The sequence below is a fragment of the Panicum virgatum genome, chromosome 4N, assembly GCF_016808335.1.
Source record: "Panicum virgatum strain AP13 chromosome 4N, P.virgatum_v5, whole genome shotgun sequence".
NCBI lineage: Eukaryota > Viridiplantae > Streptophyta > Magnoliopsida > Poales > Poaceae > Panicum > Panicum virgatum.
Genome location: NC_053148.1, coordinates 30,865,219 through 30,890,099, shown reverse-complemented (window position 1 = coordinate 30,890,099; position 24,881 = coordinate 30,865,219). Strand labels below are relative to the sequence as shown.

The following is a 24,881-nucleotide window of genomic DNA, read 5'->3' as shown; positions in this document are numbered from 1 at the left end:
TTTGGACACATATATAGAGTACTAAATGAAGTCTATTTACAAAACTTTTTTCATGGATGGGCTGTAAATCGCGAGATGAATCTAATGAGCCTACTTAATCCATGATTTGCAACAGCGATGCTACAGTAACCACCTATTAATTATGAATTAATCATGAATTAATTAGCATCATTAGATTCGTCTCGCGATTACACCTTATCTATATAAAAAAAATTTATAAATAGACTTCATTTAATATTTCAAATTAGCAAGATTTCATTAAAAAAAATTGCGTTTCATCTGAACACTGCCTGAACGGGGCCTCACTCGCCTGCCTCATTCACTCTCGCCTCATGCCGCAGCTGCCAACCTGCCTGCACTGCAGTTGTATAAAGCAGGACATAGCAGAGCAACGCGCCACACAAGCAAGGAACTTTGCTCTCTCTCTCCTCTCTCTCTCTCTCTTACCGCACATGCGCGTCGGGCCGCGTCGCCACCACCCCAGCCGCCCGCCGACACCCGCGATGGCCGCCGCCGCCGCCCACGCGCCGCCGGGGCGCCGGGGCGTGCTCCTCGTCCTGTTCGCAACCGCGCTCGTCGCGGCGATGCCGGCCACCTGCGCCGCCGCCAGGAGCAGGAAGTCGTACAGGGCCGTCTTCAGCTTCGGCGACTCGCTCTCCGACGCCGGCAACCTCATCGTCAACGGCACGCCCAAGGCGCTCACCACCGCGCGCCCGCCCTACGGGATGACCTTCTTCCGCAAGCCCACCGGGCGCTGCTCCAACGGCCGCCTCGTCGTCGACTTCCTCGGTACGGCACTGTACACTTCCTTGTGCTGCGCCACCCATGGCCTTTGGTCTCTCCAACATCAGCATCAGTTTTATTTTGTTTTTCGGGACTTCTTTTTGCCCAGTGTCTAATTGAAATGTCCTTGTTGCTAAAAAGTGTTGATTTGAGTGTGAAGAGACCATGCTCTGACTCTGGTGGTCAAGATGAAACTGACCGGTTCAGTATTCTACTCCCAACAGGCCAACACCCAATTTCGCTTGTTCCATACTCTGTTTCTGGGTTCTTTATGTTTGGTGGAGCCAAGCTAGAATCAAGTGTAAAACTGATAACTTTTCTTATCTTTTTTTAGTAAAAAATAGAGATTAGATTGGCTTCAAGAATTTGTTGATAAAAGAGCTGTTTCTTTTCTTTTAGCCAAACCAAAAGGGATGAATTCTTCAGCCTTTTTTTAAAGATGAAAACGAGCGGTAGAAAACTGCTGGTAAAAGACCTCCTGCTTTGCCGCGCTGTGAATTATTGCTGTCTCCCTTCTACTAGAAACACCGAAGTGTTGATGTCAATTAAAGGACCTTTTCTTTTTCTTTTTCTTTTTGGAAAGATAAGTCAGACCAGAAATATGTTCTTACTGTAATCTTTCAATCGGCAATGTGTTCCTCACTCGGCAGCATTGCTGCTTTGTGAATCATGAGTTCGTGACCTTTATACATTGCGCAGTAACAGAGTGAATGATGAGAAGTTCCCCCCTTTTTCTGATCTGATGGGAATCTTTTGCAGCTGAGCACTTCGGGCTGCCGCTACCGCCGCCGTCGCAGGCGCAGGGGAAGGACTTCAGGAAGGGCGCCAACTTCGCCATCACCGGCGCCACGGCGCTGGAGTACTCCTTCTTCAAGGCGCACGGCATCGACCAGCGCATCTGGAACACTGGTTCCATCAATACTCAGATCGGGTGGCTCCAGGACATGAAGCCGTCACTCTGCAAATCGGAGAAAGGTCCGAGGAGCCGATTCATCTGCACTGAACTCTCTTTTTCTCTCTCTCTTGAAATTTTACCAGGGGATCATGCTTCATTGGCTCGTGCTGTTTGCAGACTGCAAGGACTACTTCAGCAAGTCCCTGTTTGTGGTGGGGGAGTTTGGGGGCAACGACTACAACGCGCCGCTGTTCTCCGGTGTCCCATTTTCTGATGTCAAGACTTATGTGCCCCTTGTTGCCAAGGCCATTGCCAATGGCGTTGAGGTACTGTCTGTGAACTATGGTTTGATAATCACTGCCCTAGCATGCTACATTTTTTTTCTGAGTAAAGCGTATTTATTTCTGAAGTAGCAAAGTAGCAAAACGTGCTGCATTTGGAGGTTCAGGTGCCCAGGGCAACTGAAGTGTATGATACTGCTGATTTCAGGCAGCATGCTCATCTGCCATAACTGGACACTGCGGTAAACGAGAAGTAAACAAGAGGTTGCATGAGGAACACTCCATAAAGCACTTCAAATTGTGTGGGGTGAATAGACACCATGGCTTTGGAAATGGTTCTTAAAATATTTTGAATTATCTGGGCTTAATTTTTTAAAAGGGGGAGTAGATAGTGATGAGAAGAGTGAATAGTGTGCCTACTAGGCTACTAAGGGCTCGTTTGGCATAGCTGTGTGAAGTGCTTCGTGGGCAACTTCAGCCGAAGCTGTGCCAAACACTTTTTTTGGCCACAGCTTCATGCAAGAAGCTAACGTTGAAGCAACCTCCAAAATGCACTGGGAAGGTGAAGCCTGGAATCCTAGCTTCGACATGCTTCTCCAGCGTAACTTCCCCCGCTAATATAACAAAGTAATGATTATTAGGCTGTGTTTAGGAAACTTTGCTAGATTTTTTAAAAGAGAATCTTGCTATTTAGTAGTATTAAATAAAATCTATTTACAAAATTTTTTACACGGATAAGTTGTAAATCGCGAGACGAATCTAATGAGCCTAATTAATCCATGATTAACGCATAATTAGCGGATGGTTACTGTAGCATGTATCCAAACATTTGACATTTCCAATCCATTCAAGAAAAACAGGAATAAGCTCTTTTGCCAAACGATTTTCAAAACAGCTTCAGCTTCACCAGAGAAGTTGCTTCAACAAAGCTACTTCAGAAGCTACTTTAGAAGAAGCTGAAGCTATGCCAAACGAGCCCTAAGCTTTCACACATAGTTTTCACATTTTTTGACTCGGATCTGTAGATCTGAACCTGATGCTATTTTTATGTTCAACTGGGGTTATCAATCTTTGTAACCATTATAATAGGGGGGAGAACATGTGGCAGATATGCTGTCCTCCTGCAGGGCAGATCTTCTGACTAGGCTCTTAACGATAAGTCGCCAAAGCTCAACTGTTTCTGAAAAGAAAAAAAATGTTTTTTTCGCAAAAATCAATTACACCTGAATTTGGGATGGCATGGTTCTGTACTTCGCATGCCACAATGAGCTTGTGCACAGTCTGTTATTTTGTTGCTTAGCGCAGCCCCATGTGATGCAAGGATGGGGACTTCAGGTAGAACATGATTGCACAATGAAGAGAGAATGGTCAAGTAAAAGGTAGGGTGGGTAAAGATAACGAGGAATCGTTTGCTATGGGCATGCCCATCATGAAATGGCTGTCACGTGATATGGCCCTAAAAAATGGTTTGTTTCCACGCATTTCAAGAATACAGATAGATATAATCCATGCTACTGTGGTTCATCGCTAACTGCCTAACTAGCTTAACGGTGTAATACAATTGTTGCTTTGAATTGCACATACTTGAGAGTAAAGCTAGTTCGATGACATATTGTTTAGAGTTTTATTTCCCTAAATTTTAACTCACCTAGTCACCTTCAGCAAATTTTAAGAAAATGGTTTTGTTGCAGAAATTGATCGAGCTTGGGGCAACAGATTTGTTGGTGCCAGGCATTCTACCGATCGGTTGCTTCCCATTGTACCTGACGTTGTACAGCACCAGCAGGAAATCAGACTACAATGCCCGCACTGGGTGCCTCCGGAGGTATAACCGCCTTGCCTTCCACCACAACAGGGAGCTGAAGCAGCAGCTTGATGAGCTACAGAAGAAGTACCCCAGTACAAAAATCATGTATGGGGATTACTTCAAGGCTGCAATGCAGTTTGTCGTCAGCCCTGGAAAATTCGGTGAGTTCTCACTCTTCAGTAGCATGTAATGCTACTCCAGTACATTTGGGGGGGTTCAGAGTTTTGGACCACATTTCTATCATAAAAACTTCATGGGAAACATGTTATCGATATGTTCAATTGTACGATTGAAACGATCAATTAGTTGTAATTTGCAACACTGCATTATGGTTCAGATCTTTGTACCATGATATCTGAACACTGATCCGTTGCAGGTTTCAGCACAGCTTTGCAAGCTTGCTGCGGTGCAGGAGGGCAGGGCAACTACAACTTCAACCTGAAGAAGAAGTGTGGTGAGCAAGGCGCAAGTGTGTGCTCTAACCCATCATCATATGTGAGCTGGGACGGCATCCACATGACCGAGGCCGCATACAAAAAGGTCGCCGATGGCTGGTTGAATGGCCCCTACGCTGAACCCCCAATTCTGAAGTCATAATTGAGATAATTAAACTGTATGTAACGCAGTTGTGGCCACCACTGCTGCTAGAGAGATATATGGAGTCCTTCAGGCATAGATATGTTCCGATTCTGAAGTCATAATTAAATTATGGGTAAAGCTTTTTAGTTTGTTCATTGAAGATTTGTATAAACTGTGCCGGTATAGATATGTTCCTCCCAACTGAAATGGCTGTAGTACAGATGCACCATGCATGACTTGTCAGATTCTTTTCATTTGTCAAAGCTATGGCAATAATCCGTGATAATCACCAAAATAAATGCATTTGTGGTTTTTTTTTCAGGGGATGACATAAACTGCAAACTATATTTCCTGTCCAGATTTAACGTTGCACTGACCATTCAGTCAAGATAAACACAAGGCAATTATCCATGCTGGATGAGAAAGAGTGTATGACAACACATCTACAGAAGACAGAATGCCCTGGCTTGATGTGGATGGGTGACAAATACCAAAAACTGCATGATTGCGATGCCTGCTTAATTGCTGTCTGGCAATTCAGCGAGATTGCTCGATCAGAATAATTGATGAAATGGGCCCTTTTAAACACCAGACCTGCATTGCAGGCAACAAACGCAATCAAACTACTACGAAATCTGCACGGATTTTTATTACCACCCAATTGTACCAAGATTTTCTCTGGATAAGAGTGTTTTTTTTTTGGAGAGGAATAAGAGTGTTGACTGCAAGAACTTCTTGCCTACGGAAGCCATGGGAAGCTTTTGTCCAGGGCACGGTGGCCAAACAGCCTGCATTCATCTGAATACTTTTATGGCCGGAGTTAGAGGACAAGGGAACCGATGTCTGCATTTGGTGGCAGTTTTGGACTGATGTTGGATCATTCATTTTGCCAGCAATCGGAAAACCGTAATTGCCAGGATTAGGATGCCTTTTGGAACAATCGACCGGCGGAGTTCACGAGGGAATGTGCTGTGTACAAAAGGAATGGTCCCGATTGACCCCCCACGAGTTTTCTTACAAATAAAGTTGAAAGACAAAATAGACGTTTTGATCCCTAAGATTTGATCTAAGGGTTATGTTTTTCCCTCAACTTTCAAATAGACCAATATAGTCCAACAACTTTCGTTTTAGGTCAAATTCATCCTTGTGCTATATTATACTCCATGATAACATGAGATTTATGCAAACGTCTTCTTTACCCTTGTCTTCTTCCCCTTCTAAATTCCTTAACAGTTTAATTACTAAAAATTTATTTAGCCAGTGCAAGCAAATCGGTTTAGTGGCATGGGCATCAATGCATTTAGGAGCCGAACATCACAAATGTTAAATTTGGAACATAGATGTTTATTTATCCATGCATCGTATTATATTGCGGGCGCATGAAAAGTGCAAATTATGGAGGAAAAGAAGAAGCTAAGGGTAAAAGGAACATTTTGCAATTAATTCATATTATTATAGAGTATAATATCAACATAAGGACGGGTATGACCCTGAAATGAAAATTGAGGGATTATATTGACCAATTTAAAAATTAAAGGATGGATTTGACCCTTACAGTAAAATTGAGGGACCAAAATAGCTACTTTACCAAGTCAAAAAGATATTTGCCGTGTTTGACCAGCATACCACGAAGTGAAGTTTTTCCAGCGTAATACCAGTTTATAAGACATTTGATATGTAGTTCAAGTTATGCAAACGGCATAATCTTTGAGCACACATAATTACAGGCTCGGAAATGCACAAAGCACGATGGTGATGTCAGTTGTTCATCACCACGAATTCACCTCTCTAGAATCTAAAACTGTTTATTTCAAAAACAAATGGTCTAAAACCATAAAAAAATGGTCTAAAGCTGGGCCGGAGCATTCTTTAGAGTGTGGGGCCCAATATATTTGTCTCGTCGGAGATAGGAATGGGCGGCTTTTTTATTTTTATATTTTTTAAAATCATTTGTTACAGAAATATATTTTCGGTTTCATAATTTACAGTTTTGTACCCCTACCGCCCGGCTGTGGGGCGGCAGGGTACCTGCCGCCAACTGGCGGGGCGGTAGGGACCTGAATGTAAATAAAATTTATTTTTAATCACATTTTGACCCCTGGGGGAGCTTGCTGCCCCCCTGCCGGGCGGCAGGGTACCTACCGCCAACTGGCGGGGCGGTAGGCCAGGCAAAAAATTATTTTCTTTTTAGTTTCCAGAACAGTGAACTTCTAAATTCAATTAAAAATTATAGAAAAATCAAAAAAATACAAACTAAAATTTGTTAGGTTTATTAAATCAATATCTACAGAGAAAAAATACTCATGCATGTGAAATGTCAATTTTGCCCCTCTAAAATTTTAGGTTGTGTTTAATCTAGTTTATTTTGTATCTGTTGTTCTGTTTGTTTAAAAATCCTGAAAATTTTGTGATAGCCTACCCTTTTCATGTGTATTCCACTGGAAAATTTTCAGGTGCATAGCCTAGGTGCATATTTGTGGATCTATTATTGTTGCATTTCCATCATTTAGCAGTAGAATAATAGATCCACAAATATGCACCTAGGCTATGCACCTGAAAATTTTCCAGTGAAATACACATGCAAAAATTAGGCTACCACAAAATTTTCAAGATTTTTAGACAAACAGAACAACAGATACAAAATAAACTAGATTAAACACAACCTAAAATGTTAGAGGGGCAAAATTGACATTTCACATGCATGAGTATTTGTTCTCTGTAGATCTTGATTTAATAAATCTAACAAAATTTAGTTTGCATTTTTTTAATTTTTCTATAATTTTTAATTGAATTTAGAAGTTCACTGTTCTGGAAACTAAAAAGAAAATATTTTTTTGCCTGGCCTACCGCCCCGCCAGTTGGCGGTAGGTACCCTGCCGCCCGACAGGGGGGCGGCAGGCTCCCCCAGGGGCCAAAATACGATTAAAAATAAATTTTATTTACATTCAGGTCCCTACCGCCCCGCCAGTTGGCGGCAGGTACCCTGCCGCCCCGCAGCCAGGCGGTAGGGGTACAAAACTGTAAATTATGAAATCGAAAATATATTTCTGTAAAAAATGATTTTAAAAAATATAAAAATAAAAAAGACGCTAGGAATGGGCTTTGATTGTCAATTGTGGCCTGCTGGAGTCCACATTAGCCCACATCACCAAAGAGGAAGACCGCGGACCCGGGGAGCCAGCAGCACGCAAGCGCAAAACCAGGCTCGCCGCCCACGGCTATGAATAAATGTGAGGCCTGAAACAAATTAGGCCTTTAATAACGCCCAGTGCTATGAATACAATCATATGTGCCTCTGTATATCTAGTAAATGACACATGAGAATAAAAGAAAAAACCTAACAGATTCTTTGGATATGTTCACTAAGATGCTCAAAAAAACATCTAGCAGTGATCTGATTAAAGCAAATTCCTATGGGAATTTCATCAAGAGTTTAATGAGCGTTAACTAACATATAACATTAACAATTTTGCGGATTCGGCAGTATCATTGTGAAGAGAAATGAGAGAGTTACATGCTGAGGAATTTCATCCTCATGGAACTCAGCTGACACTTCTCACTCTTGGTAACTGCGCAATAAAATTATGAATTGAGACTGGTCTAAAAGGCTAAGATCTGATTTAGTTTCTCAAAGTGTGGTCAACTTGCAATATGATCAGACAACATTCTCTTGACGAATAATCCTTTTGGAGAATGCGTATGAACAAGATTTTTACATGTATACCCGCAAAAAAAGATTTTTACATGTATGGTTAATGTCTATGTTTGTGTCAACTATTATAAATCGAGCAGATCCCTATGAATTCAGATGATTATGAGATAGAATAGTTGAGGTTTTCGTATGTCTGGTTGGCAAGTTCCGTATTAGCAGCTGGCTGGACTGCATGTAAACGGAACCAGCTAATTCTTAACTAAAGCACTTGTAGTAGATAGCTAGTAGCTGGTCCAACCTAGCTAATTCTAGCTATATATACAACTAATGGATCGGATGGGTGGATCCCAACGGGCTCGAAGTGGTAGAATGCAGGCTTGATGTTACTGAATTCAGATACAAGTTTACGAGTCTACGTATTCCAATAAAGGTTGAGTGGACTGGATAATATCTTGAGCAACGGTGCCAGATGTTACTGAATTCAGATACAAGTTTACGAGTCTACGTATTCCAATAAAGGTTGAGTGGACTGGATAATATCTTGAGCAACGGTGCCATGGTGGTCTCGACGTCTTAACAGAGTGAGATTGGCAACCGGAGACGCTGGGATTACCAGCTCAGGTACAGTGACCTCTGGATCACGACCTTGTGGTGAAGAAGTAACACGCGCCAGTTGGCCACGAACGCGACGCATCCACCATCTGTTCATGGATATCGCGATCGCGAGGCATGACCGCAAATCGCAGTGCCACCAATCTGTCCGATCGTACGTGGACAGCTGCCGCCTCCGTCCCGAGCTCGACGATCCCTCCCGAATCGGCGACGGAAGTACGAGCACGTTGCCACGCGCCGCCCTCGCCCCTGGCGCCATTTACCACCTCCCCCACCACATTCAATCCCGCCCGCCAGGCCACGGCCGCCGCAGTCACCACACACCCGTGCCAGGCTGCCAGCCCTGTTCCCCGTTTTCCACACGTCCGCCCGTCCCACCTCCAGCCGCGCCGGCCGCAGGCAGCACCGAGCAGGCCCTCCAATCGCTCGCCCACGCGCGCGCAGCCGAGGCGCCGTGGCGGTGGGCGCAGGACCCCCACCCGAACTCCACACTCCGTAGCAGCCTGGCTCGTCACCCGCGCGCAGCCACAGCGGCTAGCCGGCTACTACATGGTGGCCTACAAGAGGAGCAAGCGGACGAGACGAGCGCCACGGGTAGCGCCCGCCGCAGCCCAGTCCGCGACCCCGTGCCCGCCCAGCCACTCCGAGTTCTTTTCGTGCCCAGCTCGCTCCGCGCGCCAATTCCGGGGGCCGGGTTTCGTTTCCCAAGCTCGGCCATGGCGGGGCACGACGGAGCGGCGGCGAGGGCGTGGTGGGCCTGGGCGGTTCTTGCGGCGCTGCTGCCGCTTCTCGCGGCGGCGGCGGCGGAGGCCCCCGGGAGGTACCGCGCGGTGTTCAACTTCGGGGACTCGCTGGTGGACGCCGGCAACCTCGTCACCGACGGCATCCCGGACTACCTCGCCACCGCGCGCCTGCCCTACGGCCGGACCTACTTCGGGTACCCCACCGGGCGGTGCTCCGACGGCCGCCTCGTCGTCGATTTCATCGGTGAGTTTCGCGAATTGCGGGGTTCTTTGTTGGCGAGTGTCTCCGTTCTGAATTTGGATGGATTTTGGTGGCCTCATCCCCCACGCAGCGCAAGAGCTTGGCCTCCCGTTCCTGCCGCCCTCCAAGGCCAAGAACGCCAGCTTCGCGCAGGGCGCCAACTTCGCCATCACCGGCGCCACCGCGCTCGACACCGAGTTCTTCCAGAAGCGCGGGCTCGGCAAGACCGTCTGGAACTCCGGCTCCCTCTTCACCCAAATCCAGTGGCTGCGTGACCTCAAGCCCTCGCTCTGCAACTCCGCCCAAGGTACAAAAGCCACCGATTCTTTACCTTTTTAAAGTAAATTCCTTTCCGTTTCGTGGGTATTTTTTTTACGTCTCAATTTGATCTTGCTTTCCTTTCTTTTCTCCCCCTTTGCTTCGTTCTTAAGAATGCAAGGAGTTCTTCGGCAAGTGCTTGTTCATCGTGGGTGAATTTGGCGGAAATGACTACAACGCGCCCCTGTTCGCGGGCAAGGACCTCAAGGAGGCCTACAAGCTGATGCCCCATGTGATTCAGGGCATCTCCGACGGAATTGAAGTAAGAATTGCGTCTTCGCTGGTGTTCGGCATGCTTATCGTGGACTGTTCCCTAATTATTTGTATGTGCTCCACAGCAATTGATTGCTGAAGGGGCAAATGATTTGATTGTGCCTGGAGTGATGCCATCGGGGTGCTTTCCAGTGTACCTGACCATGTACGCTGACCCAAAGGAAGAGCATGGCTCACGCACGGGCTGCCTCAAACGATTCAACACATTCTCGTGGGTGCACAATGCGATGCTCAAGCGTGCACTGGAGAAGCTCCGTGCGAAGCATCCTGGAGTGAGGATCATGTATGGCGATTACTTCACGCCAATCATCCAATTCATACTTCAGCCAGAGAAGTTTGGTGAGATCCATAGTTGCTTATTTGCATTACAATTCTATCATTAATTAATAACACGGATTGTTTGATATGGTCGGTTCAGTCAGTGGGGAACTGATACCAGTCTTGTATGGCTAAGTGTGAGCTTTTTAGTGCTTATTGTCAAGGACAGGTCTAGCATTGCCTAACATTACTTAACTCAACTTCAGGGCAGAGTCAAACTATCACCCTTGCACTCTAGTTAGATGCAATGAACTATTGCAAGATAATTCAGATCTAGATGTAGGTTCAGTCTTCTCCAGGTGGAGTATCACAAATCTTGCACGAGTCAAAGTGACATATTTACGATATACAAAGCATACAAAGATCTTATCCTATCCTGTTCCAAGGTTTTATGTCACAAGCTGTAAGATCTGTGTGTTCTTATTTGCTACACAAAACAAAAGGCCATCTGAAAATGATATGTATATGGAAAGGTTTATGTTTCTTGGACAATGCAAGAGGAAGTTAAACTGATTGTCAATAAAACTAAAGATATGTAAAGATATAGACATATTTTTGTACTTGGGGATAGTACTTTCATACGGGAACTGGAAGTTTCTGCTGGCAAAAAAGATAAGCATTCAAGGCAACATATTGCCTCCGTTAGTTGCAAAAATTGGTGTTTGAGAAACATGTCCTCTCTTACTTTCTGAACATGTCGGGGAAAAAAAACATCTTTTCTTGAAGTCCTTGTCACAAGAAGTACAAACACTAGGAAGTAACATAGCAAGCTGACCCCATGTCTGTGACCAACATATGTTTTTTGTATCTTAGTTTGTTTAATTCTACTCTGTTGGTTACTCATTGAGGCGTAGCATCTTCTTGGCCCCCTTTTCTCCAGAAATTTCTGAGCAACATATAAACTATTAACTAATAGAAAAGCATGGGCTCATATTAGTCGATAAGTTTAAATCATGGGGATCATATTGGTGAGACATCTGTGTCAGATTAGAATGTTCCGTGTTATATGCGTTGGTTTTTATTCTGACGATAAGAGATGGCTACAAATTCATCCATCCTTATCATTTCTGTATGATTGGCGCAAGAGCTGTTCGGGTGTGTGGTCATCCTTTATTTTCTGTGTGTAAAGAGTTTGTGCGGCCAGCATCTGAGGAAAAAGATTCCTTGATATAATTCTGCATTTAGAACTAGAATATGTATTTACATCAAGTGATTGCCATGACTGTATCCCAAGTGAATGAAGTATTCTAACAATTCTGCTCCTAATGCAGGGTTTTACAAACAACTACCAAGAGCATGCTGTGGCGGTCCCGGTAGGGGTCCTTACAACTTCAATCTAACAGCAAAATGCGGCGAGCCTGGTGCCTCAGCATGTGCCGATCCTAAGACGCACTGGAGCTGGGATGGTATCCACTTGACAGAGGCGGCATATGGATATATCGCCAGAGGTTGGCTGCATGGACCGTTTGGAGATGAACCTATTGTGCAGTCGTCCTGAGCACACAGTCGTCCACATCTGTTGTACCTCTAGAGTGTACCAAAATAGCACACCAAACCGGAGCTGATAAGGTAGTTGCATATAGTTGAGTGTATATGTTTTGGATTCCATTGCAGTCAGGTAAAAAGAGATGAGATAGGGACTATTAAAGCATGATTTGTTCATTCATGATGGACTGATGGTGGTACAAGTACAGATTGTAATGCAGAAAATAGTTCAATGCGGTACACAGATCCTTGCTCTGTGGTCCATGCCATTCCTGACAAAAAATCACTGTGGCTGTTTACTGAAACTTGTGTCTGAATATATTCTGTGCTCGCTCTTTGTCCACTTTTTACACAAAGTGGCCACAAGGGTTTCTTTTGAAGCCTTGGAAGAACATGGCGAGATTCCTGGAGAAGAATCTGGAAAGATAAAATTGCCAGTAACTATTGACATTGACATTATATGCGCGAGCTTGCTGTCCAGTGTGAAGTTGAAATCGGAACATGAGCTGTATTGTCTCTTCATTACTACTAGTGAGTATATTCCATTGCTTGCTTGACATATGTTAATACACCTCACAGCCCCAAGTTTAGTGGGGAGACAAGAAGCTTCATTTGCAGACTACCGTGGATCCTTTTTTTTTTTGGCTAAGCGATGAGTTGTCCTGAAGTCTCATATTCTGATGATGCGGCCTCAGTTGTCAGTTTACCTACTCCTATGAACACAGAGTTGTTCTATACTTGGGGGCTGTACTTCTATAATGCATTTGCAGGAAAAACAGTTTCCGATAAGAAACTTTAATTGCCATTTCATATAAAAACTCTTTCTTTTTTTGAAAGACCATAAAAATACTGTTTCACTTGCTTTTTCTTCATATATGAATACTAATTTTATTTTCTGTGGGCAAAGAAAGCAGTCATTCTAAAATTATTAGTCAGAAAAGGTATATTAGAGAAGTTTGAAGGGATACCATTATTCAGCCAGGAAAGTCGCTATTTTGATAGTATATGACTATATGATGATTTCAATTATATTATTTTTTTAGAAAGGAAATATTTAGGAATGAAAGAGAAAGGAAAAAAATGGGAATGAAATATAGAGTGCTATCTTTTCACGGGTAGCCTTCAAAATTTGACCTACATCCTTCGCCTATACGAGTAGTGCTGATACCTGACAATTGTCAAGGTGAATGAAGTACAGTACATTAGCATATTGATAGAAAGGGAAGGAAAAGTAGTATAGGCTTAAAAGTGCGTGCACCGAGAAAAAGGAGCAACTGGGTGAGCACCAAGTTCCAGAATTGCAAGCGGTTGGCTGCAAAGGCAGCATCGGCGCAGTTTCTTTCTTTCCGTCGGCTCGATAAAACGAAAAAGAAGAGAGGTACCGTTTCAAGGTTTGGGCGCCGTCTTCGACAGTGCTGGAGAAGAAAGAGCTTAAAGGTTTGTTTAGTTGGAGAGTGGACAAAGCATTGATGTGTCATCAGAAGCTAAAGGAGCTAGCATTGGTGTCACCGATGGCAGAGTGTACATATGTAATGTAACCACTTGTATAGAAAGAAAAGGGAGATCAGAGGTGCTTGGAGCGGCATTGGAAGAGTGTGTGTGTGTGTGTGGCTTACTGAAACGAGTTGTGCCGGCGATGCGGCGTACCATCTGCACCTCGCTGCACGCGTTGTCACAGAAGGATGTCAGCTCTCGTCCACGTCATCCGTGTGACCGTGTCCCGGTCCGAGTCAGTCAGTCAGCCTCACGATCTCTCACCCATTGCGCTCGGGCTGCAGTACGAGTAGGCGGATGGGCCGCGAGCACCGATTACTTTCAAGTAGCAGCGTGGGGCCACCTGCAGCGACTGACAGACGACTTATCTAACGAGCCCGCTTGCACCTGCGCGCATGACTCTCCTAATCTTCCCATGCTGCACTGCCACCACCAAGAGGGAAAAGAGGAAGCCCACTCGATGCATGGCAATGTGCGACAGCATGCGGATCGGCTTCGAGCCCCATATCCCTTTCTTTTCATCATTTGTGGTGGCAGCCCCTGGGTCACCGCGGCGAAGCTCCGGCCCTTGAGTAGGGACGCGTCACCATCATCCTCATCGTCATCGTCATCTTCATTATCGGCTTTCCCATGCTCAGAGGTGGAGCCAGGATCCATGTGGACATGCTGCAGCATGGTTCCGGTCCAATTCGTCCCCTGTAAACCTATTTGGTACTAGGTCTGTTCCAGTGCATTGCTATGGGTGATAAAAATCAAATTCATTCACAAGATATGCGCACAATATCTCGCACCAGAGAAATAATATGATATGGTTATTATACAAGCAAAGAAAGAACCATGTCCAACAAAGTGTTTTAAAAGGAATGAAGAAGGCCTCTATGAAATTGAAAAAAACTCAAGTCATAGCTTGCAGCAGCAGCTGATAAATAAAAAACTTAAAATATTCAACTTTTCACTTCACCCTGAAATTTTGCAAGCTGCTACAGTTCAATGGTATATGTGCTATCGGGCAAATTTTGATATGGGGATGAACCTGAGTGGAGACAAGTTTGAGCTAATTAGGTCTTTGTCTTCCCTGACCTGCAAAAGATGCATATAAGAGAGATTTCATTTTTTTTTAAAAAAAACTGCACTTTCTTATATAAGAACAAACTTTATTTATGGAGCATATTGTACATCAATGAGGTCAAACTGACCCCAAGTTACATTCTGTAGTGCTGATAAAATAGCACAACTGGATCGGTAATCCTCTGAAGAACAAGAGAAAATAACATAACTGTGACCACTCAATCTTTGCTTGCATATAGCAAAGGCAGTGTGCATACCAGTTCCCTTGCCTATTGATATTAATCACCTTGAAAATACAGCTATCTTGGAGATCTAAAATTTCAGAGAGAAGAGGCCACAGCTTCCATTCAAAAGGATGCCCCTCCTCTTTTTCGCAATTGAAGAACCGCCTCCCTGCAATCCAAATGAAAGTCTCCAATCTGTAATTGAAGCACTCTCCCATTCTCAGCTAGGTGCTTCTTCTCGTTTTCAAAATTCTATACAAAGAACACCATTCTTTCTAAATAAATAACAAAGGTAAGAGTATCTATAACTACTACTCTTCAGCACATGGTGAGGATTGAAAAAGTTAAGTGTCACTGCAGGAAATGAAAAAAAAAACATTTTTAAATGGACATCTAGGAGCTCTGCCATACATGTTATGACTTATCTACAGCCTATATGGTTACAGTGCAGAGACTCATATCGAGTATATATATCCCTTTCTTCTCCTCTTTTGCGGCGGCAGCCCCCGGGTCACCGCGGTGAAGCTCTAGCCCTTGAGTAGGGTCGCGTCGCCGTCATCCTCCTCATCGTTGTCATCTTCATTATCAGCTTTCCCATGCTCAGGGGTGGAGCCAAGACCTGTGCTGGACGTGCTGCGGCACTGGTCTAGTCTAGTTCATCCACTACGAACCTATTCAGTATTTAGACCCAAAGTAGTGACATTTGTGCAAATTTAATCAACCTGATGCTTATCTACTAGTGCGGGGTTCACCACTACCCATGCTTATCTTGCTTCGACCTCGACTGGAACGGCAAAATCAGGGCGACGGTATAGTGCCGATGGCCGAGCGAGGGAGTGGAGGGTGGAGTATGTCGCTTGGGCTCAAACGGGTGGTGGGAGGAAGCAGGCCACATGGCGCTCGATAGATCTCGGCCAGGTCCACCAGCGCCCAGAAAAAGAGAGCGCAGTAGCTGGTGGGCCTGCAGACTTGTAGTGCTGGAATTTACATTGCATTTACCATTTGTCTACTACTAACAAATAAAAAAGTGGAAACCTCTATTTATCCCCACAAGAGGTTGATATAAAACAGTACCTGAAGAACAAACTAGTAGAAATGCTTAGAGAGGAAGAACTTAAGTGGTATCTGCGGGCAAGGGTTAATGAGTTACTATAATGTGACTCAAACACCAACTACTTCCAGCTCATTGCCAACGGAAAACACAGAAAACCGAGCATATATCGGTTACAAGATGGGAACCATATAATAAGTGGTGATGAGAAATTAAAGAAATACATCACCACATATTATAAAGGTCTATTCGGTCCACCAGATAATAATAATTTTAACCTGGATGCGACTTGAATAGATGACATTCCCCAAGTAACAGATAACGAAAATGAGATCCTAACTCCGGAGTTCATAGAAGCGGAGGTTAGAGAGGCTATTTTTCAAACAGAACATAATAAAGCCCAGGACCTGATAGTTTTCTGGCTAAATTCTATCAGGCATTTTGGGATACGATTAAGGGTGACCTAATGGTGTTGTTCTCAGAGGTCCATAAAGGAGAATTACCGCTCCACAGCCTCAACTTTGGAACAATTATCTTACTACCATAGTGTAAAGAAGCTCTCAAAATTCAGAAATACAGACCCATATATTTTCTTAATGGTAGCTTTAAAACCTTTACAAAAGTGGCTACTAATAGGATCTCAATGGTGGCACAAAATGTTACTAATCCTACATAGACTGCATTTCTTCCTAGTAGGAATATCATGGAGGGGCCGTCGTTTTACACGACACTATTCATGAACTGCACAGGGAAAAACAAAGTGGGGTCATATTTAAAATTTATTTTGAGAAAGCATATGACAAAGTAAAATGGAGTTTTGTCCAAAAAAACAGAGAATTAAAGGTTTATCACAAAAATGGTGTGAATGGATCGAAGCTTTCATCCAAGGGTTGGTATCAAAATTAATGATCAGATAGGACAAAATTTTCAAATTTTGAAAGACCTAAGACAAGGTGATCCACTATCGCCCATTTTGTTTAATATTGTTATCGATATGTTAGCTATCCTAATAAATAGAGCTAAGGATGGGGGCCACGTTACAGGGATCGTTCCTCATCTTGTAGATGACGGCTTGTCTATCTTGCAGTATGCTGACGACACCATCCTTTTCATGGACCATTATATTGAAAAAGCAATTAACATGAAGATGTTTTTTTTTGTTTTGGACAAGCTAAAGAGCTGGAACAACAATACTTGCAATTATTTGGTTTTCAATCTAGGAAGTATCCTTTAGATATCTTGACATTCCAATGCACTTTTGAAAGCTCAATGCAGACTGACGGATCGTCGAGGAGAAGTTTGCGAAAAAAACTAAGTAGCTGGAAAGGGAAGCACATGTCGGTAGGAGGACGGTTGGTTCTAATAAATTCAGTCTAAACTAGTTTAGCCATGTTTATGTTATCTTTTTTTGAAGTCCCGTAAGGGGTACTTGAAAAATTGGATTACTACCGGTTAAGGTTCTTTTGGCAATCTGACGAACATAAGAAGAAATATTGATTAGCCAAATGGAGCACGACGAAGACAAGGAGGCGATACACAAGGCATGTCAAACCATGGAGATTTTGGTCATGCAGGTATTTGCCAACCATAGATGGAGGTTTAGTAATAGGATTGTCCCTTAATAAGCGTCTTCATCAAACTTTTGGGTTGGCTTGTCGCCATTTTGTTTAATCCTGTCAGTGTGATCGCAGACGGAAGAGCTACAAACATTGTAATAATCGGCTGTAACCTCTTTTAAGGTCAAGGCCGGGTACTCTTTTGTCCCATTATCTAATTAAAAGACAAATAAACAATAAATAGGCAGCAGTTCTTCCAAATTTTCGTCCACTGTTTAGTGTAATGATTCATTTCGATTTTATTGGAAAGTGTGGTAGCTCGGTGTCACCTTTAAATGTTTGAGACATAACTGAAATTAGCAAGCAGTGTATTTTTACTCTAACTTCATAAGTGCACTATATATGATGTATTCAACAAAAAACCATTTTAGCCATACACATAGCTTCTGGATCGATCTATGGGATTTAAATTATGCCCATTCCAGGATAGTATGATCACTTGAATAAAGTTCAATTTACTACCTAAATTATAATTTGGTTCAGTTTACCCATGAAACTATGCTATTTAGTTCATTTTAGCCCATAATACAATTTGTCTATTTTATTTCACCATATATAAGCTGAATTTTAATTTCAAATTTTGCAGGACATTAGTGGACATCGCAATGCCTAAAAAATTTGTTATAATTTTTTCATCATTATTTTTCATATAATCTTAAACTCCAATGATTAATTTATTATTAAATATCCTAATCTATCAAAATTATGATAAAAAAATATGATATATTTTTCTAACATGTATTATGATGTGTACTATCAGCTTGTAAAATTTCAACTTAAAACTCCACATATGTATGGAGAAATAAAAAAAAGATAAATTATATTAGGAGGTAATTTGAACCAAACGATAGTTCAGAAGATTATCCGCACTTTGGCTATAGTTTCAGGGGAGTATTTTAGACTCTTTTCCTCATCGGTTTAATTTTTTTGGTTGAATTAGTTGGTGCATACAACTTAATATGATATCAGACTATCACGGCTAGAGATCTCAATTAAATAAAATAATTGCATCTGCCTCCTATTTCCATGTTTGAAGTCTAGCGAAGTCTGCACGTGAGGGGAAGTTTGAAGCATTAGTAAATTGCCCATCCCTTCTATTAATTTAAATTTTTAGGTCGAATTGGTTCAGCACTAGTGCTATTGATGATTAGTGGCTATAAAGGGGTGGATGTATCTCAGATGGATCCCCGTCTTCAAGGCGAGGTTATTAGAACCAGCATAAAATCCTTTTATTTTATTGTTCGAAAATTAAGAAAAAAACCCGTCAGCCTTCCTATATACTATCATCACGCCACACTGCAATTTGCAGTTTCATTCAGGTTCCACCCCATCACCCTAGCTAGAAGAATTACACACAATATTAGTGTTGTCCCAGAGAGGCTAGCATTCTAGCAACGCCTAAACAAATCACGAGAGCTTAATTGTTGGTCACAAATAAATCAGAAATCAATTCACGGTCGTTATATCAACAGCGTCTCATCTGTTTCATCCCTGCTGCTGCAGGAGCATGGCGTACATGATCTGGTTCCACGCGTCGGGGAGCCCCGCGATGCACCAGTGCGTGCAGTCCATGCCGTCCCGCCCCGGCCCGGCGTACACGGACGGGTGCGCGTCGATCCTGAGCTGCGACAGCGCTGTGATGTCCAGCAGCGCCACCGGCGACGCCATGGCCCCGATCACGCCCCGCACCACGCCCTGCTCCGGCGTCGTGCCGACGCCCGCCGCGGCGTCCGTGGCCTCCTGCAACGGCCGCGTTTGCTTCAGGCAGCTGCCGCCGCCTCCCCCAGTCGCCGGCTCCCTCGCCGCTGCGCCGGCCTCGCCCTCCTGCTGCTTGGACATGTAGTGGCTGGGAGAGATGCCCTGGAAGAAGACCCTGGTCTTGGACGCGCCGACGTTGGCGTCCACCCAGCGCGCCCATGTGGAGAGTCCCTTGGAGAAGGCCGTGAGCCGGTCCATGTCCCGGTACGTGCGGTTCCCGTCCTGCACGTAGTCCCACCTGCTCGCCCCAGAGAGCACGGCAATGGCGTCTTCTTTAGAAGAGAATTCGTCCAAAAGAATTGAAGGAGAAGCAATTGATTTCTCGATCGGCAACGTAATTAATATAAGGGTGGCGTCCGTACACTTGGCTGGAGCCCCTGTAGGTCCACCAGTGCCAGGTGTTGAAGACGAGCAGGTGCGCGCCGAGCCAGGCGTTGGCGTTGCGCATGGAGTCGAGCTTGAGCACCTGGCCGACGTCCTCCTGCACCACGTCCACCAGGAACGTCGTGTGGTACAGCACCACCAGCAGGTCGTAGTCCTCGAAGCGCACGGAGGAGACGGGCTCGCCGGCAGTCAGGGTGGCGCGGACGGGCGCCGGCGCGGCGGCGTGGAGCATGCAGGCGAGCGACACCCACTGGTTCATGCTCAGCGAGTCCCCCACGAACATCACCTTCTTCCCGCGCCACCGCCTCAGGAAATCCGCGCCGTCGAACCTTGGCAGCCGGCAGGAGGCGGGGCTCCACCGGAACTTGAGGTACGCGTCGTCGGGGCGGCCGTTGCGGCGGCAGTCGAAGACGTCCGGCACGAACGGGCACGCCGACGCGTCGTACAACGGGTACGACTCGTCCGCCACCCACCTCCCCTGGAACAGGTCGCAGCCCGCGGCGGCGCCAGCAGAGCCCGGCGAGCTCCCTCTCGCTGATCCGGCCACGGGGACGGTCAGCACCCAGACACGGATGCAGATGATCACCAGCCCGACACGAGGCGGCAGCGGCGCCCAGCGTCGCCGTCGTTCTTGCGCCATGGGTGGCGCGCGATCGCCGATCGGTCGAGCGGCGAGACGGCGCGCTGTATATATGGGGGCACCGGGGCGGTAGCTTGGATGGGTCGCGTGGCTCCGAAGCATGGCTCAGCTCGCTGCTGTTTTCCGAGGCCGCGCACGCATTCTCTTGGATCGATCGATCGTTGCGTAGGACAGATCTGCTTGGAGTGCTATGGAAGTTATTACTACTGATCATGAGCTCGAAATATGGGAATTGTGAATCTCTGTATGTCATGTGAGCGAGGAAGAAGGAAAGGGAGTGGACCGGGGGTTGACGACGGCCCCGCTTATCCGGGCGAGCCACGTGAACGGCTGCGTGCGGAGGTAACGTCCAGCGTGGAGTTATCGTCAAAAGAACTCGCCGAGCGTGGATCTCAAAGTGCTTGGTGGAGTGGATTAGAATAGAAACGTAGAAATCGACGAGAAGCGGCGTAGTATTTTAGGCCTGTTTGGCAGGGCTCCACGAGCGGCTCCGGCCGGAGCTCTGTCAAACGGTCGTTTAGACACCAGCTTCATGTCCGGAGCCGGAGCTGGAGCCCTTCGTGGCTTACACAGGTGAGGAGGAACCCCGAAAATGTAGCTCCGTCTGGCTCCGTGGAGCTTCTCCGTGCCACTGCCCTTTTTACCCCAGGCGCGCAGCACCTCCTCGCGCCATCTCGTGGCGTCGGGTGCAGGGGGTAGCGGAATCTCGTGGCCGGCGGATCTCACGGTGGTGGTCGGCGGTTGGAGGCGCGACTGGCAGGAGGACGAGGTGGGGGCGGAGGCCGACGAAGCTGCGGGTGCAGGGGCCAGCCGCCGGCGGGAGGAGGCGCGGGCGGAGCTCGGGAGGTGATGACGCTTGCCAGTGGGAGGAGGGCCGGGCCGCCGCGGACGAGAAGGAGGCGTGGGCGAAGGCCAGCGGCGGCGGCGCGTGTGGAGCTCGGGAGGTGGTGGCGCTGGCCGGTGGGAGGAAGAGGGGCGGGCTGCCGCATGCCGCGGAGGATGAAGCGGCGGGAGGAAGAAGATGGAGGAGGAGACAGCGAGGAAGGCGTGGGGGACTGTCAGACCCGGGGCAGCGGGACTGCTTATATACATAGAATATTCTAGAGTAAGAGATAGCTCATAGATGTACCTTATCTCTTTTGTAACTACCCGATTAGGCGTAGAACTAGCTGCAGTACAAAGAAAACTACCCGATTGTGTTGTAGTAGGACTCCAATTGTACTCGGCTAGGACTTTCCATGTAACCCTGCCCCCCGAATATATAAGGGCGGGCAGGGACCCCCTCCAAACAATAATCAACACTTAAGGCAATACAAATCATACAGGACGTAGGGTATTACGCAAACTCGCGGTCGAACCTATCTAAATCTTTGTGTTCCTTGTACCATCGAGTTCTAGAGCAGTCGATCCCTACCTATAAACCCTACTGCTAGGGGTATCCTTGAGCATGCTTGGCGGTAAACACCGACAGTTGGCGCGCCAAGTAGGGGATTCGGCGAATTCACCAGCGAATTCGATGGCCGGATCAAGCAACGCCAACAACTTGCCGGAAGGCACAACCCTCGTTTTTTGTTCCTGGGCATGCACGGCTGACGGAACGGGAGGCTTCTCCAGCCACCTTGTCACGCCCAATTCGCCTAAACCAAGAACCCGCTCCCAACTCGCCGGCATCCGCGAGTCTGCGGATCTCGACGAAAAAAGAATTCCACCCGAACTCGACTCGGATAATCCAGAAAACGTGCCAACTCTGACCCGAACTCTCGGTTTAGTCGAGTTCGACACAAACTTTGACTTCAAAAAACCTCATCTTTCCAAAACTCTTGGAAAATACTTGACTCATCTCAAGATGATTAAACGCCCCAAGATCAAAAACTCAAGACTACTCGCTGGAGTAGATCAAGTTTCGCGGTCAATTGAAGGCTGCATCAAACTTGCAGAAACTACTCTCGGCTCATCTACGTCGCAGCAGATCCCTGAAGCGTTAAACCCACCACAGAAGAGGTCGGGTGATATGCTCTCAGGGATCGATCGGGTGAATTCGAAGCTTGCCGACTGCATTAAGGTGGCTGAAAGCACTCTGCAAAATAAAGAGCAGAAAGCGGGAGGAGGAATCTGCGGGGGAGCTGGTGAGACAAACCCCCGGCTTGTTCGGATGGTACCGTCTATCTCCAGGATACCTCAGAGCCCTCCACCGAAACCTGCTTACACTTGGACTCCGAAACCAGTCGAGTCCAAGTTCAATCAGGACTTTGATCGCTTCATGAATGGTCTCGAGAACTTTAAACCATTCGATGATCTTGAGGATTGGTCAGACAACGTCGAGCTATTCATGAATGCTATGGCCAAACCAACCGAGCATGCTGACGCTCTTTGGGAACTGGCCAAGCTTAAAAAGGAAAAAGCCAAAGCTCCAAAACAATCCAGCGATTCAATCTATGACAAACCCTGGATCAAGGAGCCTGAGGGGCCGACTCACACTCAATCATGGCTACACTGGATGAACGAGAACGCCCTCCGTCTAGAGATGGGTATCCCGCTTCTCGCTCACCCAAAACATACATACTCTAAAATCGGTGGACTAACCGACTCCGAATCCAAGTACTCTTCCGATCTGGAGGACCAGCTGGATGACCTAATACAGTACAGTAAACAAGTCGAGTCCAACCCGGCTAAAAATCTCAAGTCCAATCAGGACTCCCTCCCTAACTTGGTTATATATGCAACGCCGCAAGGACGGACAGTGCATCTTAGGAAGGTACAAGATCCCAACGCTTCCGCCTCACAGCCAGCGGATATGCCCTACCAACAGAGCACTCCTTTAGACCCGTCCTCAAGCAAACAAAACCAAGAAGTTCAAGACCTCTGCCACGAAATCCTCATAGTTCGTATCTCCGAAGAACCTGAGGGCGATTCCATGGAGCGTCTCAACCTCGACAACTACAATTCTGAGGACTTCGACGAGTACCTTTCCGACAACATGGAAACTACTCCTCCCACAATCATTGAAGCCCAAGCTACTACCAAGGAAGATCTACCCGCTCCTCCCCCTCCAGCGGTGACCGTCACCGTCCAACTGGATGAGCAGTATCCAGCAGAAGATCTCTACGAATGTCGTCGCCAGCTCAACCAGAAGAGGGCGTTTAGACGTCAGCGCCTCGCTAACACCCTACAAGAACAATAAGACGACAACTACGACTACTCCAACTGCGTCCTCCGCAGCGTGATCAACGTTGGGCGCGATGCGCGCAACATCATCATCTCAAGGAGAAAGGAACAGGGGGAAGTCGAGGCGTACAACCCTTCTTCCAACTACCGCATCCCGCCAAAGGCTTCCGCATCCTTCAAGAAGCACAAGCCGGCAACCACCAGTACCCGTCCTCAGGGTAAACCACGCACCCCGCACCAGGGTGAATCGTCTCAGGGTGGCAACAGGATCAACAAAGTACTGCTACGCAAGTGATTTATCCACCCCAAGAGCTCTCACATGATCTTCCAGTGTGACTCACTCCGCAAGGCCCTTGGGGCACCTCCCCTGAAGGATACCCTTCCACAAATCTAGTCGACCTCTATACTGACTAGTACCTTCTTCGAATAAGTTTAATTCAGTCATATAAACCATTGCTCACGTCCAACGAGCAAGTGGTAGGTCTTAAGAGTCAGAGTCTTGTTATCGCCATAAATAAGTTTAATTTATGGGCCGAAAGCAAGTTGGGCTTAAAGCAGTAGATTAAGAAGGCTTGTAAATCTGCTCCTGCATGAGCATTTGGGCCACATGGGCCATGTATCTTTAGATTTAGTTCAAGATTAGAGATAGAGTCCGATCGGGACAAGATAGGATTAGATTGTTTCCCAAGTCTCCGGACTATAAATATGTACCCTATGTTATTCATGAAAAAAGAACGTCATCACGTCTCGCAAACAACAACTCTCGGTGCATCGCCACCCCTAATTCTAGGGTTTCATCCAAGTAAGTGCCATGCTGCCCTGATCGCTTCTTGCGATCAGGGCAGCGTTGTTCTTGCTTTTACCTTGGTATTACTCGTACTGAAATGTTTTTGATGGCCAGTAATGCTAGTTATCCTGATGTTCGTAGCATGGCTTTTAGTAGATCTGTTGTGCTTTGTTGCTTATCATCTACGAATATCATGTTGTTTTTCGTGCAGTCACGTTTCAATCTCATGCTAATTCTTGTCGTGAAGAGTTAGTTGCACGGAGACAACACTCTGCTTCTTTTTCATCTAATAGATCTAATCTGTTATGGTTTGCTCTTGTTCTTAAGAGTTGGTGTAATATCTGTTAGGTTAGACCTTGCAAACGGATTGGATGATCCGGTGACGTGTTAGATGCTTTGCTTTAGTCTTAACAGGGAATTGATCCGGGAATCGGCTCTTGCTAGTTCTTAGGCCTCTGTTTTTGGTTATGGTTTAGTTATCTGTTACGTTCATTAGGCCCAATCACGTGTAGGATGTTCCGATCTAGCAGTGAAGCTTTTACCATCGTGGATTAGATTAGCTAGATTTAATTGAAGCAGCTTTACAGCTATTTGCTTATTCATCAATATCTGGATAGATGCAGATCCAATCTGACACCGGGACTCGATCGGCTCTTTAAAGCCAATGCAAGAGTCGTCCCGGGGAGCCGACCACGGCTCGGACTTAT

The 24,881-nt window shown here is 46.0% G+C and overlaps 3 protein-coding genes across 3 annotated transcripts; 2 read left to right on the top strand and 1 right to left on the bottom strand.

Moving 5' to 3' along the window:
- The first annotated feature begins 314 nt into the window (after positions 1-314).
- LOC120670229 (GDSL esterase/lipase At5g45910-like) lies at positions 315-4,599 on the top strand. Its single transcript, XM_039950291.1, has 5 exons — positions 315-789; positions 1,543-1,758; positions 1,856-2,004; positions 3,651-3,927; positions 4,143-4,599. The coding sequence occupies exons 1-5, from the start codon at positions 333-335 to the stop codon at positions 4,361-4,363; spliced, it is 1,320 nt and encodes a 439-aa protein (XP_039806225.1). The 5' UTR covers positions 315-332; the 3' UTR covers positions 4,364-4,599.
- Positions 4,600-8,909: 4,310 nt separating this feature from the next.
- LOC120670168 (GDSL esterase/lipase At5g45910-like) lies at positions 8,910-12,304 on the top strand. Its single transcript, XM_039950235.1, has 5 exons — positions 8,910-9,596; positions 9,685-9,900; positions 10,025-10,173; positions 10,250-10,523; positions 11,774-12,304. Exons 1-5 carry the CDS (start codon positions 9,326-9,328, stop codon positions 11,998-12,000), a joined length of 1,137 nt encoding a protein of 378 aa, XP_039806169.1. The 5' UTR covers positions 8,910-9,325; the 3' UTR covers positions 12,001-12,304.
- Positions 12,305-18,887: 6,583 nt separating this feature from the next.
- Positions 18,888-20,222, bottom strand: LOC120669298 (protein trichome birefringence-like 38). The gene is made up of 2 exons (XM_039949074.1): positions 19,561-20,222; positions 18,888-19,436 (listed from the first exon to the last, which is right to left on the bottom strand). The coding sequence occupies exons 1-2, from the start codon at positions 20,220-20,222 to the stop codon at positions 18,926-18,928; spliced, it is 1,173 nt and encodes a 390-aa protein (XP_039805008.1). The 3' UTR covers positions 18,888-18,925.
- Positions 20,223-24,881: the final 4,659 nt, after the last annotated feature.